The sequence below is a fragment of the Rhynchophorus ferrugineus genome, unplaced genomic scaffold (assembly GCF_030347505.1).
Source record: "Rhynchophorus ferrugineus isolate W39M unplaced genomic scaffold, kcgeb_rfMv2 rfM5, whole genome shotgun sequence".
NCBI classification, from domain to species: Eukaryota; Metazoa; Arthropoda; class Insecta; order Coleoptera; family Curculionidae; genus Rhynchophorus; species Rhynchophorus ferrugineus.
The window spans coordinates 15873456-15887252 of record NW_027472584.1 but is presented as its reverse complement, the minus strand read 5'-3'; the positions used below and the strand labels follow the sequence as shown (position 1 = coordinate 15887252).

The window sequence follows — 13797 nt, the reverse complement described above, 5'->3', positions numbered from 1 at the left end:
AAAATAATTTCAATTGAAAACAATTCCATGTACGGCCGGCTTGGTGGCGCAGTGGTAAAGGCGATGGGACGGTCCTCCTACTGTTGCGATAGCCGTGGGTTCAAATCCTGCTGGGGCATGGTTGTAAATTTATGTTTATGATTGTTTAAAATTTGTGAAAGTTCTAGACAATAGTGTAAAATCCGACAAGGAAAATGATCCCAGTCACGCCAGTGACCAGGCTGAGTAAGACCGAATGTCTTCTGGGATGATTTCTAAAGTTGGTCACTCGCCAGTCGGTAGGCTTAATGCTGAGGACCGTGGTTCGGAACCCACGTTAAACTTTAGGGTCCAGTCTAGATAAACCCATAGTTGGTAAAAGGACACCTTAATATATATATATATATATATATATATATATATATATATATATATATATATATATATATATATATATATATAGGAAGAATATTTTTATTGCTATAGGTGTTATCTGACATCAAATTCCAAGTTTTTCAAATAATTTTCAGCTGTTTCTAATATCAATTATCAAAGGTTTCTATTCATGTAATAATAAAGTGGAATATAATCAAATCATAATAACATCAATAAATATGAATATTATAGTATCAATAAATAATGACGAAAGTTTTTGTTAACCTTGTTGATCTTTGTTTAAATTATATATAAGTTAGAGAACAAGTATAGCTTGTTATTTTGTATATTTGTAATTTATTCATATGATATACGGCATTGTTTATTTATTTTAGGTGAAATTGGTGAAGCTAGTTTATACCAGGCACAGGAAATTGTTTCTCTTGGTGCTGTTGGTGGTTGGAATAGTACAATCAGTCCCAAATACCTTTTCTTGCAGAGCAATAACTATTTGCAAGCAACTGATGCGGAAATACGCGGAGCTCTAGATGGTTTATATATGGCTCTGCGAATGGATAGTTGGATTACATCTTTTAGCTATTTGAAAATATCGCAAATATTAGATGCATATTACTCACCGTATGAAAAAGGAGTTTTGAATAGTTATATGAAAGCTTGTAACAGAAATATACTATTTACGGAAATGGTACCCCAGGATACTTTTTACAACCAATTGCTGGCTTTTATTCCAGTTCTTAATAGAGCAGCTATTTCAGGAGTCTCTCTTAGTAACAATTCCTTTCCCGTTCTAGCCAGAGCAGGAATCAATGCCAGTCAACTTTATATCCGTAAGTTTAGAAAGATCGTTTGTGTTTTTATATTGAGTAACTTATTAAGTACAAAATTTATGTTGTCAATTTAGTTATTATGAAGAAGCTTGTGCTTTGCGACTTATTTTGACATGCAGATCATATAAGATATCTTATCATCGCTGTTATTTACTTTTACTTATCGTCCATGCCAATATTTTCGTTGATTGTTTCATCTTAATGGATGTAAAGAAAGTGTGTCTCACATATCCAAATTCATAATGCTGTCGAATAAGATCCATGTAGTTTAATAATACAGGGTTCCAAAGTGCAAATTCATGATTTTCTTTGTCCTTCATTAATTTCAACAAACGTTTTATATTGCACAGTTAGTGCTGAGTCAATTTTTAATTTTTTTTCTCCAACTTATTATTCAATGACTACTGCTGAACAATTTTGAATTAGGCTATTTAAATCATTAAACCATAAAGTTTCTTATTAGACTGATTTTCATCTAGATTTGTTTAGGCTTTCAATAGGCTAGATAATCAAAATAATGTGTATACTATTAAGGTGAGACTTACAATGACTAAAATGATTTTGTGTGACGCTTTGTATCAAACTGTATTTGGAAACACTAAGAAGTTATTGATTAATATAATTTAAATTATTACAGTTCTCTGGTTACTAATATTATTTATTACATACGTCACTCTAAGTTATAACTGATTAAATATTTGGTTGTTTTCTGATACTTTTAATATTTCCCTAATTGGTATGTTTATCCCAACTTCTTATAAATATATTCATTTCATACATATCAAGAAATATATACCCCTCAACAGAATAATTTCTGCAGGCTTGAATAAAGCCACAATTCAGAGAAAATTCAGGTTAAATCTGGCAAATAAACATAATGTTGATATAGTTGGCATATAATTCACTAGTTTCATCTATAGCCTTGAGCCTTTAAATCTGATTTTTTACAAATATTTCCAATCAACGAACCACTTATTGGCTAATTTCTAGGGTGTAACTCGGACGCGAATTATTGATTTATACATATTTATATACGATTTTTGACATTCGTGTTAATTTTTTTCTTTCATAACAGACTCCTTTAGTATACGATTGATGCATTATACAATCTTATACATTTGTTTGCTTCAAGTGTATTAGTATATATTTAGTTCCGCCATATACCGATTTGGACTACATTATGTTTTGGATAATACTAACATTTATTGAAAACTTCTATTTTGTTTGACTTTTTTTCTTAAAAATTGATCTCATACCCCTTTTGTGAATATATTTGTGAACCTATAGTGCTCACAGCTTGCTCTTCCTTTAAACTGTTTAAATTAAATTCACAAATGTTGGTTCCTCCAGAAGTGAAATATTAAAATGGCTTGGCAAAATATTTAGCTGTAATGTTGATGAATTCCAAACACTGGTTGAACAATCTAGTAATTTTTTGCTCAATTTCTTGATCATACAAATTATATCAACAACTAAATTGTTAATAATACTTATGCATATGTATATTACTGATTTTATTTATATTTTCCTATATCACTGATAAATTTTAATACTTTATAGCAACTTTGACGACCAGGGATCTGCTTTGTACTAATAATCAAATAATCACTAGAGTTTCCAGCGATCTACATATCTTTATTGATACTACTTGGTCATATAGTACTGTACAACTTTTGTTAACGTAAGTATTATATTTTATTTAGCTTATTTAGTTTATGTATTGGTCTATAAATTAATTTTAAAGGATTTACAAAAAATGGCGTTACTATTCATCGGGCATATTTGTAACCAATTTCAAGTTGAAGCCTCACTGATATTCTTCACATTTCGTCGAAGTGTAAAAAAAAATTTTCAGCGTGTTGAAAATATTTGAATTCGTGCCGAGTAAAACGTATTTGTGGGAAGTTTTAGTTTTTTACTTCAATTTGAAGCTTATAACAACCATCGGTTTCAACACGTGAATACTGGTTTTGACGTTTTGAGACTGGTGATATTGTTGGCGAAGACAAAGAACATTCTAGTGACAGTGAGAAAAGTTTGAAGACGATGATTTGAAGGCACTACTTGTTGGCGATTCGTGTAAAAAGGAAGATATGTAGAATATACAGAATTGTTGGGCGTAACACAAGAAACTATTTCCAATTGCTTGAAAAACATGGGAATGATCCAAAAGCTTGGATATTATTAAAAAAAAAACGACCAAAATACGAAATATAGCAATATTATTGTTCAACATGACAACTCTCGAGAATATGGTTCAAAACCGGTGAAAACATACTTGGAATTATTAAAATTATAAGTACTACTATACCCGCCGTATTCTGCAGACCTTGTTCGATGTGATTACTACTTTTTCGATATATCTGGTTGACTAGCGGTTCGCTTCTTATGATGATGCCAAAAAATGGGCCGGTTCCTGGATAGCCTAAAAAGATATATCGTTCTTTCAAGATGGAATTCGCAAGTTGCCTGGAAGATGGGGAAAAGTATCGATGGACAATACTTTGTATAAAAAACATTTTACCGTTTTTTTATAATAAAGTTTCCATACTATATATTATTATTCTGATATATTTTTGAAGCATATTTCACAATGTTTATTGTATTTTTTAGAATTCCAAGTTACTTTAAACTATCTATGTTTACAAACAACTAACATAATATATATATATATATATATATATATATATATATATATATATATATATATATATATATATATATATATATATCTGTTAATAAATAAATAATTTATGTCATATTATTATATTAATTAACCTAAAATGATATTTTTAGTTATGTGTTGGACAATATTGATGTTAATAAATTTGGAACAAGATATACTATATATGGAGGTAATGATATCGAAACAATTGTGAACCAGACATATTACTTGTCGAACTTCCATTCCCAATATAATGAAGCCGTCCATAATAATGGTAATGGTGGATATATTTTGCTTCTTGTTATCTGTTATAACTCACATATTATTCTGTCAATTTCAGTTACCCGAGGTTTTGCATATGACAAGGTAATCGAAAAAGTTGAAAGTATAGCCAATTCTAAACTTAATAATGCAAGTTATGCTGGCGGCGAATCAACGATATTTTTGTTTGTCACCACAACGAGTATCAACAGTAATCAAGTAACATTTTTACAAAGCAGGAAATCAGTAATAAATGAATATTTATCATGTAAAAAATTTCAATAAAATATCACGTAAATTATTTCTAAAAATCTCCTTATTTTAGATATAAGCATTTTAGTGGCAGGAACTGGTTCTCAATCTGATTATGGAGATTTAGTAACAAATGTACAAAAAGATGTTAATATTATACAGCAATCGACCAGCGAAGAACAAGTGAAGTTATATGGACAATCTGTTGTGAATTCCATCAAAAATGGTAATTATGAAATATGTTTTACTTAATTATGGTTTTCTCCATTTACTACCAAAGGGTTCAATAACTTTCGACCTAATCTCCTGGTTAGTTTAGGATAGATTGTCTGATATGTTAGTGCCTCTATATATGGAGGTATTGGTTAGGTCGGAGGTATTTTGCTGATACATTCATCTCAGGTTCGTTTAGGTCGCCCTCTGATTATTCTTTTCTCCGTCCTTATATTCTCTTTACCTGTCTTGCGTCTTCCATGCGCTGTAAGTGTCCACACTAACTCTCTCTTTCTTTTCTCTCTTTTTAGATATTATACTATTGATTCAATATTGAGATCTTTTCTTATTTACCTTCTAAGGTATTTTATTTCTGCTGCTTATATCTTAATTTTATCTCTCTTTGACAATACCCAATAATGTAATACAATACAATATAATAATGGGTGGAAGTGGAAGTGTACATTTTAGTTTTGCTTAATATTTCCATTTTATTAATGAATTTACTATTATAGAGAAGTACAAACTCATGGTTCCATTTTCAATTCTAATTCCAATATTCGTTTCCGTCTCCTGGCCATTATTTCTCTACTTAGATTCTACATACAAATGTCATTACCACAACACTACAGGGTTGGGTTTAAACTTCCACCTTACCTTAGTCCTGCTTGGGATTTGAAGGTTTTTGATTACATGTTGTCTGCAAGGACGGTATTGGTATTTATGCTGTTTATTTTATAGTTCTTACAATTTCATTACTGTTTTAATACAACGAATAGTGTGTCTCTTTTATATATCTGTAGAATGTTTTCCACTAATTTTCTTATAGTAAATATATTTTTTCATTTCTTTTCTTTCGAAATTTACTCTGCAATTCTGTTAGATATTCATGTATTACTGATTTTAGAGGATTTTCTATAACTATATCGTATATTACATGGCTGTTTCGATACTCTGATACTATGTTATCTTGACTGGGTGGTTTTGTGTTCTTCAGTCTTCTGAGTACACTTCTGTTAGAGATTTATCTATTACTGATTTTAGACGATTTTCTATAACTGTATCGTATATTGTCATGGCTGTTTCGATACTCTGCTACTACCTTAACTTGACTGGGTTTATTTTGTCTTCTGAGTCTTCTGAGTACAATATTTTCCTTCCCTCTCTTCTTCCTTCCTTCCCATCTCTTCCCAACTCTTTAATTATTATCTTCTTTGTGATTTCACGTTCTTTTATTGTTGGTCGGTGTACGCTGCGGAGAAAGCGTGAACAATTTCTAAAAGCATCCTTCCCATCTCTGCATTGTTTTTTCGTGTTCAGTTATTAATTCTCTTTTTTTTATCATTTATGTGTCTACAATTATATACTTTTTGTCTTTTGCTGCTTGTCTCTATTCTGTCTCATTTTTTGACGCTTTTATCATTCGTTTTACTTTTGCTCTGCTTGTTGTGCATACTTCGTTGTTTTTGGTTGTCTTTTCATTCAGATAGTTTCTTCAGGTTTTCTTATTTTGCTTTCTTTAAATTTATTTTTCTTGGAAGCACCACTTGTTTTTGTCCAGATCTGCTTTTGTTCTTACCATAAGAATTAAGGTACAGCATCCAAAGTGACATTCTTCATCTCAAATTTTGTCGAAAGTTAGTTTGACATCCAGAAACACTGCATAGCAGATTGGTTCTTTCTTTAAGTAACGTTCGCTTTCTTCGGAATTCAAATTGATTGAGTAAAATTCTAGGTTTTATGTAGTGATTTAGTGAATCCTAGTCCTTTATAAAGAATTTTTTTTGGGGTAGCTGGTGTGATTTCCAGTTATAATTATTAATTATGTCGCGGATCGCCTGTCTCTGGTTGAAAACATATACTTGTTTGACATAACTAAATGTTTGGCAAGGAGTTCTGGTTTCTGCTCCGACCCATTTTTCATTGGTACTTCTTAAATAAAGGATGGATATTAAATAATAAATATTTCCTTTCAATTGCTCTCTAGATTGAGTAATTAGGCTGTACGTTTCATCGTTTTTCTTGTCATCTTTTCGTTTTTGTTTTCTTTTTGTTTAATTCTCATACATTTGCTGGATAGTTTACACCTTTAGTTATGTGTTTGTTTATGTTTGCACAAGTCTCATGAAATTTTCTACTTTAGGACATTTTAATTGCTCTGTACTAAGGGTCAATCAGGTAGCTTCTTCAAGCAGAAGTTGGTAAAGACGGCTTTAGCTAATCGCCTAAGGCTAATATAGTGAATGAAGGACTGTAATCCAATCTAACATCAATATCTATTTAACTTATATAGATTTAGACAAATCTTAGGGAGATATATTTAGTAAAGGAGGAATTTTACTGATACATCTAGTTTAATTAATTTTAATTCATAACTTGAAAATTTGCTAAAACAATATTTTTGTATTTCTAAGTTTCAAATTAGTATCTTGGACTTGAATACGTTTTCTGATAGTTGTTTATTATCGAGAAAAATAGTAACGATAGAATTTTGACGAAATTATCGTTACATCGTGAATTATCGTGCTTTTTTTATATCTACATGAATAATTTATATAATTTTTTAAAATATTTATCTATATTTTGTGTTTCAGTTCCTAGATCGATCGTCAACCCTGCTTGTGGTAGCAGTTACCAAGGCTCTGGAACTTTCAGTCTAACTGATTATGTAGAGCCCCAAGGTGTTAACTATTACAAGATCCCAACAAACTATTTTTATAGTTCTTCAAATTTGATTGTGCGGGAACAAAATGGCGCTACTGTTAGTGTTTGTATATCTCGTGAAAACAGCAAGCCTGATAACCAAACAGATACCTGTCAAAACATCAGCAATTCAGGCTTCACTGTTGACGTCAGTGGGTATTGTTCCGGTACAAGTGTAAGTGCCTGCTCGCCCATTTATATTTCATTATCAGGCATAAAATCAACAACTACTCCAAATTGTCAAGGTAAGAAAATTGATCCGTTATATATATATATATATATATATATATATATATATATATATATATATATATATATATATATATATATATGTCACTACCCCACCTCTACTTTCCTTAAATCTGACCTCCACTTGGAGTCATCCATCCGTCCTGGACCGTCTTATCCCCAACTACTCCTGTCGTACCTCTCATATGATTGCTGATATTCTTTTCAGGGCTAGATAAACATATTTTTATATCAATTTTATAAAAGAGAACATTATCCTTACCTTATTCGTTCCAAGTTCCAAGGACAACCCGGAATTTCGTTTGAAGCTCCCTAAACAGGGTTTAATATAGAACGCTGAACTCTTCGCGATATTCAAAGCTTTATTCTACATCACAACACAATCCTTCAAAGAATGGCCAATCCTGACCGACTCTCGAAATGCTCTTGAATGTTTCCCGGAACAGAAGTTCAACCATCCCCTGGTCACCGACTCACTGTCAATCATCCGTACCCTCTATCTGATTGCCTTTTCACGTTGGTATAGCGGGAAATGAGCGCGCGGATAGTGCGACTAAATTGGCAGCCTCATCACTCCTCCCCTCACGGATGACCCATACTGACATTGTGTCCATACTGACCTTATCCCATTCGTTTGTTGTTTCACAAAGAACGAGGTACAACGTCGTTGGGTCCAGGAGGGCAACAACAATAGGCTCTTTGATAAAAGCTGATTTTGTCTCCAATCTTCGCGTTCCTTCCTTTCGTCACCATGCCGTAACTTTGAATCGACTGAGATTGGGCCAGTGAGGCCGTAAGTTTTATCACAGTCTACCACATACTGACGTCCACGGCTTTCCCAGATTAGAACTAAGTATGGGCTGCAAATCTGTCTGTCTGTCTGCATTTTAGAAATGTCTTTACAGGAGAAAATGTAGACTCCTCGGATTTCTACAAGAAATCGATTTTTTCCATAGAATCTAGCCCATGATCAGTTAAGTATTACTGACCAAATAACCATTACCATGTCGGTATGGGTGCTGATATGTGCTACCTGGATAGAACCTCTACTTCGTTATGGTTGTGTTTGTAGTCCTGTATTTGTGATCATTTTTAAATTGTATATACACTATTTATACTTTTAATCACCCTGTTTGTGTTATTTATTTTATTTAATTATTAATTTATTATTTTATATATACACTTTATGTCTGTCCAAACCCCCTATATAACGCAGCGTACTATTGTACAGTCACGAAATAAGGATATCTGACATCCTATGATGTGGTTTTCTAAGACTGGGTATTCTCAAAATGCCACTAGATCACAGCTGAGCAACAAAGCTTCTGTTTTTTGGCCGTCATACACCTTGAACTACAACACCTTGAACTGTACATTAGAAACTCTTATGCATCGATACAAGTTCAAGTAAACCAGAGTTAGACAGTGTTTTTACAACTTTGGAATATCAAAAAAAAAATTGGTGAAGAATTGATTTGAGTAATTACAGAATGATTGGTGATCCAACCTCAACTTGTCCTCTTGTCGATTTCGGTTACTAGAAATAATTCAAAGAATACCATTACGATCTCTTCGGCATAATCCTACCAATTGCGTCAGTTTTGTTCTGCGTAGGGATGAAATACACATTATTTTACTTTAAAAAAATTATTTCAAGAATAAGAAGTGGTGACCTGTAGGACTCATCGAGGCACCAACAATAATGAGATCTTTTTGTATCTTGAACTAAACGAGAGCCATTAACGAGATATATTAACACGTGCCACCACTTGAAAACTTGAATTCTTGGAAATGACCATTATCTTACGTTTACATACATCTTATATTATTTATTTATTTTTTATATTTTTTGTTTGTAGTTCTGAAGTACTTTAATTTTAGTTAATACTTTTCAATTATATCATAAATTTAAGTAAATTCTTTACTGAAATATGTACTATGTTGTTTCAGAAGCCAGCTGTCGCTTCCCAGACGATATTAAAGTATCAATTACGTTGGAACAAGGTAGTTGTACCAGTGGATCAACAGTTTACAGATATAGTGGTCTAATACTTTTTATAATATGTTTTGTAAATTTTTTGCGCTAAGAATTTCACAACATAAAGTATATACAATTAATTATTCTAGTTTAAAATGTAAACATTTAATTCGATAAGGGAATAATCAACGCGCAAGTGACAACCACCGCCAAAGCGTTGTATTTAATTGTTTATATTATATATTATATGTTTGTTTTGTCGCATGTATTGTAATATAACGTAAGAAACATTTTTATTGAAATAAATAAACATATTTAAAGTAATGCTTTTCATATGATACAAACAATTAATTAATGCTACTTTTTCCTTTTACTTTTGTTTCTATTAACACATAAATAATTCATTTTTTTTTGCTATATTCTCAAGAAAAATCTCATACATTTCAGGAAAATTCAGTTCGTTTTATAGCCAATAAAGTTAAAAACAATAAGACTTTCATACGTACTCATTTGGATCGTTTTTCTATATAATAAATCATAAAAAATTATACCCTAATACTTTTGGTTTTTATGACTTCTTTTTTAAGAATGTTTTGTTCACTCCCACAAGATTTTTAATAACTTTTTAAACCACCGATAACAAAATCATGAAACATTATTCCTATTTTAACAAAACATAATATTTTATAGTTATTTGGATATACTTATTATTAATAATTATACAGGTAATTACAATTCATTTATATTTGGACTTGTTTTTATTTAAATAAACATGGCTTTATACTAGCGACTTATTTTACTTTAATAATAGTGATTTGGCTTCATGCATGTAAATTTCAAAAACTAGTTAATGATAGATGTGACGTTTTTATCGATGACCGACCTTTTGTCACTTTTTGGTCAGTCATAATTCCATCACTGTGAAACTTCGGAGATTTCTATGCGATAAACTGAATGAAGCAGTTTTCACATTTTAAAGTAGCTTTGGAGCTTTAAAATAGCAAACTCCTGAGCAAATGGCCATCGAAAGGGCAAGGTCCGGGCGATACCGTCGTTGCATGAACATTTCTCAGGTTTTCGCTCTGAATTTTTGTTTGTGCTGATCAATTTTGGCTGTTCTTATGTTATTTTGCATCCGCTTCAACTGTCAAGAGTAAATATATGAAATAGTAGTTTGCCCACATTTGAGCAGATCATGACTTAACTCTGTTAATTATATTCCTTGAATTAAATGAACGATTCGGTTCCGATCTCACTAAATACTTGGTTCACTAAAAGCAGGGTTTTTTTTTGTCAATGCCGACTTTTCAAACGCATATGAAGACAAGATCTATTTTTCATCACCAATATTCATTTGATAAAACCATTCAGTTCAGTAACGATTCATAAATGGAAACTTATTCCAATATTTTTGTAACTGTTTATTCATGTGGAATCCAAGTATAGAGCTTCTTTTGATTTCCAGTCTTATTCAAATGGTTGAAGACTATTTTATGGTCGGATTTTAGTTTCATAGACAAAGAAAAATATATATAGAATAATATTTTAAACTAAAATTTTCAATATCAGTTACAAAACAAAGCATGTGCGCAGAACTTACAAGAAGAGCGCTTGTTCCCTCAGATCATTAATTCAAATAAATTAAAATGCGCATGTGCTAAATAGAAATTACATTCTGTTTATTGTATGCCGGGTATGGGTACCCACCAGAGATGCAGCGCAGTCGAAGGATAACGGTCAGAAAGGATAAAAAATTTTATAAATAGTATAAGATCGTAAAAAGTTAAAAAATCATATTTTTAGTTACAAATTAATGCACAAGAGAATTTTCTCATCAAATTAGATTTCCACAAACATCTCTTCTAGATTCATAATATAAATTTTAGGTAGCATTAATTTGATGGATATTTGGAAACACAGGACTGAGGAGCACATTCAAAAGTTATTCTTGTTTAAGAAATTATAACAGTAGAAATGATTCTAGAGCAACGATTCCCAACAATTTCTTGGCGAGGGACCACTTTTATATTATTCTTGTTAGCAGGGACTACTCACTCACCACAGGGGTAGGTATAATAAAAATAATCTGTAATAATCCAAATTGAAACTTTAATTAATAACGCAATAGGAAATTAGATAAAAAGAAATAATAAAATGTTAGGATAAATTTCTCTAATTTTGTATTGATTTCTGGGCTTGTTTCTTCTGCACGAGATCAGCTATCCTAGGACTAATATTGTTACTCAAAGTTACACGCAAATTATGACTTACTTTTAGATGATTCCTCGCCTTGGTTTTAATTACCAATAATGCAGAAAATCCTTGTTCATATAAATACGTTGTTGAGGAAACCATAAAATAGAGCAAGGCGATTTATTTAAGCTTAGTATAAAAAATTGGTTTTTTACACCAAAACATCCTTGCAGTTTCTGTTATTTTGGAAATCAATGAGTTCTTCCTGGATTCCTGTAATAACTTCACCAGCGTCCGTACTAAAAGGGTTAGTTTGTGAGTTATTGTGCTAAGAGTGAAACTACTTTTATTATTTTCAAAACAATGGATCAAAAACAATTTCTTGTTTTAATTTTACACTGCTTCTTGGTGAGAAAACATACTGTTCAAGAGAAGTAATAGCTTGAAAAGTGTTAGGAGGACTCCGTTCCGTCGGAAACAACAATAAATTGTTGACTTCTAACGTGGTCGTAGAGACACCAATGATGCAGAACGAAGTGGACGTCCAAATGGGGTGGTAATACCAGAAAACATCAAAATAATCCACAAAATCGTTTTGAATGGTCGAAAAGTGAAGTTGCTTAAAATAGTTAACATCGCAAAGATATAAAAAAAACGTGTTGGTTTTATATTGCAATAGCATTTGACTATGAGAAATCTCTGTCAAAGTGGGTGCCGTGTTTGCTCACTATTGACCAAAAACAAAAACGTGTTGATGATTCTGAGCAGTGTTTGGCCATATTTAAAGGTAACAAACTAGAATTTCTGTGTGGATATGTGACATGACATGAAACATGGATCCATAACTTCACTTCGAAATCAAAACGTTCGTCCTCTGAATGGACAGCAACTGGTGACAACTCTATTTTGAGGCAAAATAATAAATCGTTCTACAAAAGTGGTATTGAAATGTTAGAGCGATGCTGGAATAATTGTGTGGCTCTTGATGGAGATACGTTGATGAATAAAGCCAATTATGAACAAAAAAAAGAGTTTTCTTTGTTACTCCCGGGACTTTTGCCATGTGTTAACTTATTGCAGTAAACTATCGTACTTACTGAATACGAAGAATATAAAGAAACTAGAGTAGCATGACGAATTATCCAATAGTAATGTTTTCCATTTTTTGTTAAGAATAACCATACACTGACACTTAATTTCTTCCTTTAAAAGTCCGAGTAATATGCTAATAACATATTAATGAATAAAATCTGTTTTAAATTGAATTTTTAATTAAAAAATTACTAATTATTTAATAAAAGTACTCTATTAACTATACTTACGACTTAAATATGAGGGAGACTGTTTAATCAAATTGGATGATTCTGTATAAATTTTATGCGAGATCTGAAAACTTGTCATGCAATCATAAAACATCACATTCAGTAACATTGTCGTAGCGTAGATGGTTAAAACTTTGCCTTCAAAATGTAACAATGTAAACAAAATTATCTAAAATTCCTGATCTGCGTTTATGATTAAATTATAAACTTTATTTTTAACGATTTCTGGTCGAGAAGGACCATGTTAATTTTCGTCTTATCAAAGAATTTGTTTTATTTTTCTTTCCTTTTAAAATAATTGTTTAATACCAATTAATTTTTATTGTGGCTTTCACTAGCTTTTAATAATTATTATAACATGGTTAGATTAAGAGAATATATTTTCTAGTTCAATTTACATAAGAAGGACATTTAATTCAGTTTTGATTTGCACTACGACATATTTATTAATATGGGACTTGAATTCTAATAAATCTTGTTTATGAAGAGCCTCTTTTAATAATCGATTTCTCAAAGAGGTTTCATTGGAATATGTATCGGTTAATCATTATTTATTTCTGTAATAGCTATTTTCTAATTATTGGTAATTAATAGAATTGGGAACTATCGATTGAAAATAGTCGATAGTTGCAAAACAGTCGAACTAGTCGATAATCAAAAAAATTGTTACTGGAAACTAATTTCCTAGCTGGAAGAGTCTTTCTTTTCCCGAAATTTTGAACGAATCAGGATGAAAAAGGGTTTCTTGAATCAGCCTTC

General features: G+C 31.3%; 1 protein-coding gene across 4 annotated transcripts in view; it reads left to right on the top strand.

Annotated features, from left to right (window-relative positions):
• LOC143197282 (uncharacterized) overlaps positions 1-9843 on the top strand; it is a 45988-nt gene extending 36145 nt beyond the window's left edge. For all 4 annotated transcript variants that reach the window (XM_076405608.1, XM_076405609.1, XM_076405607.1 and 1 more), the window contains exons 6-12: positions 750-1202; positions 2763-2883; positions 3999-4141; positions 4208-4396; positions 4454-4606; positions 7188-7541; positions 9496-9843. In XM_076405608.1, the coding sequence (XP_076261723.1) occupies positions 750-1202; positions 2763-2883; positions 3999-4141; positions 4208-4396; positions 4454-4606; positions 7188-7541; positions 9496-9632 (1550 nt within the window). In that variant the 3' untranslated portion in view covers positions 9633-9843. The remainder of the gene's footprint in view (positions 1-749; positions 1203-2762; positions 2884-3998; positions 4142-4207; positions 4397-4453; positions 4607-7187; positions 7542-9495) is intronic.
• Positions 9844-13797: the final 3954 nt, after the last annotated feature.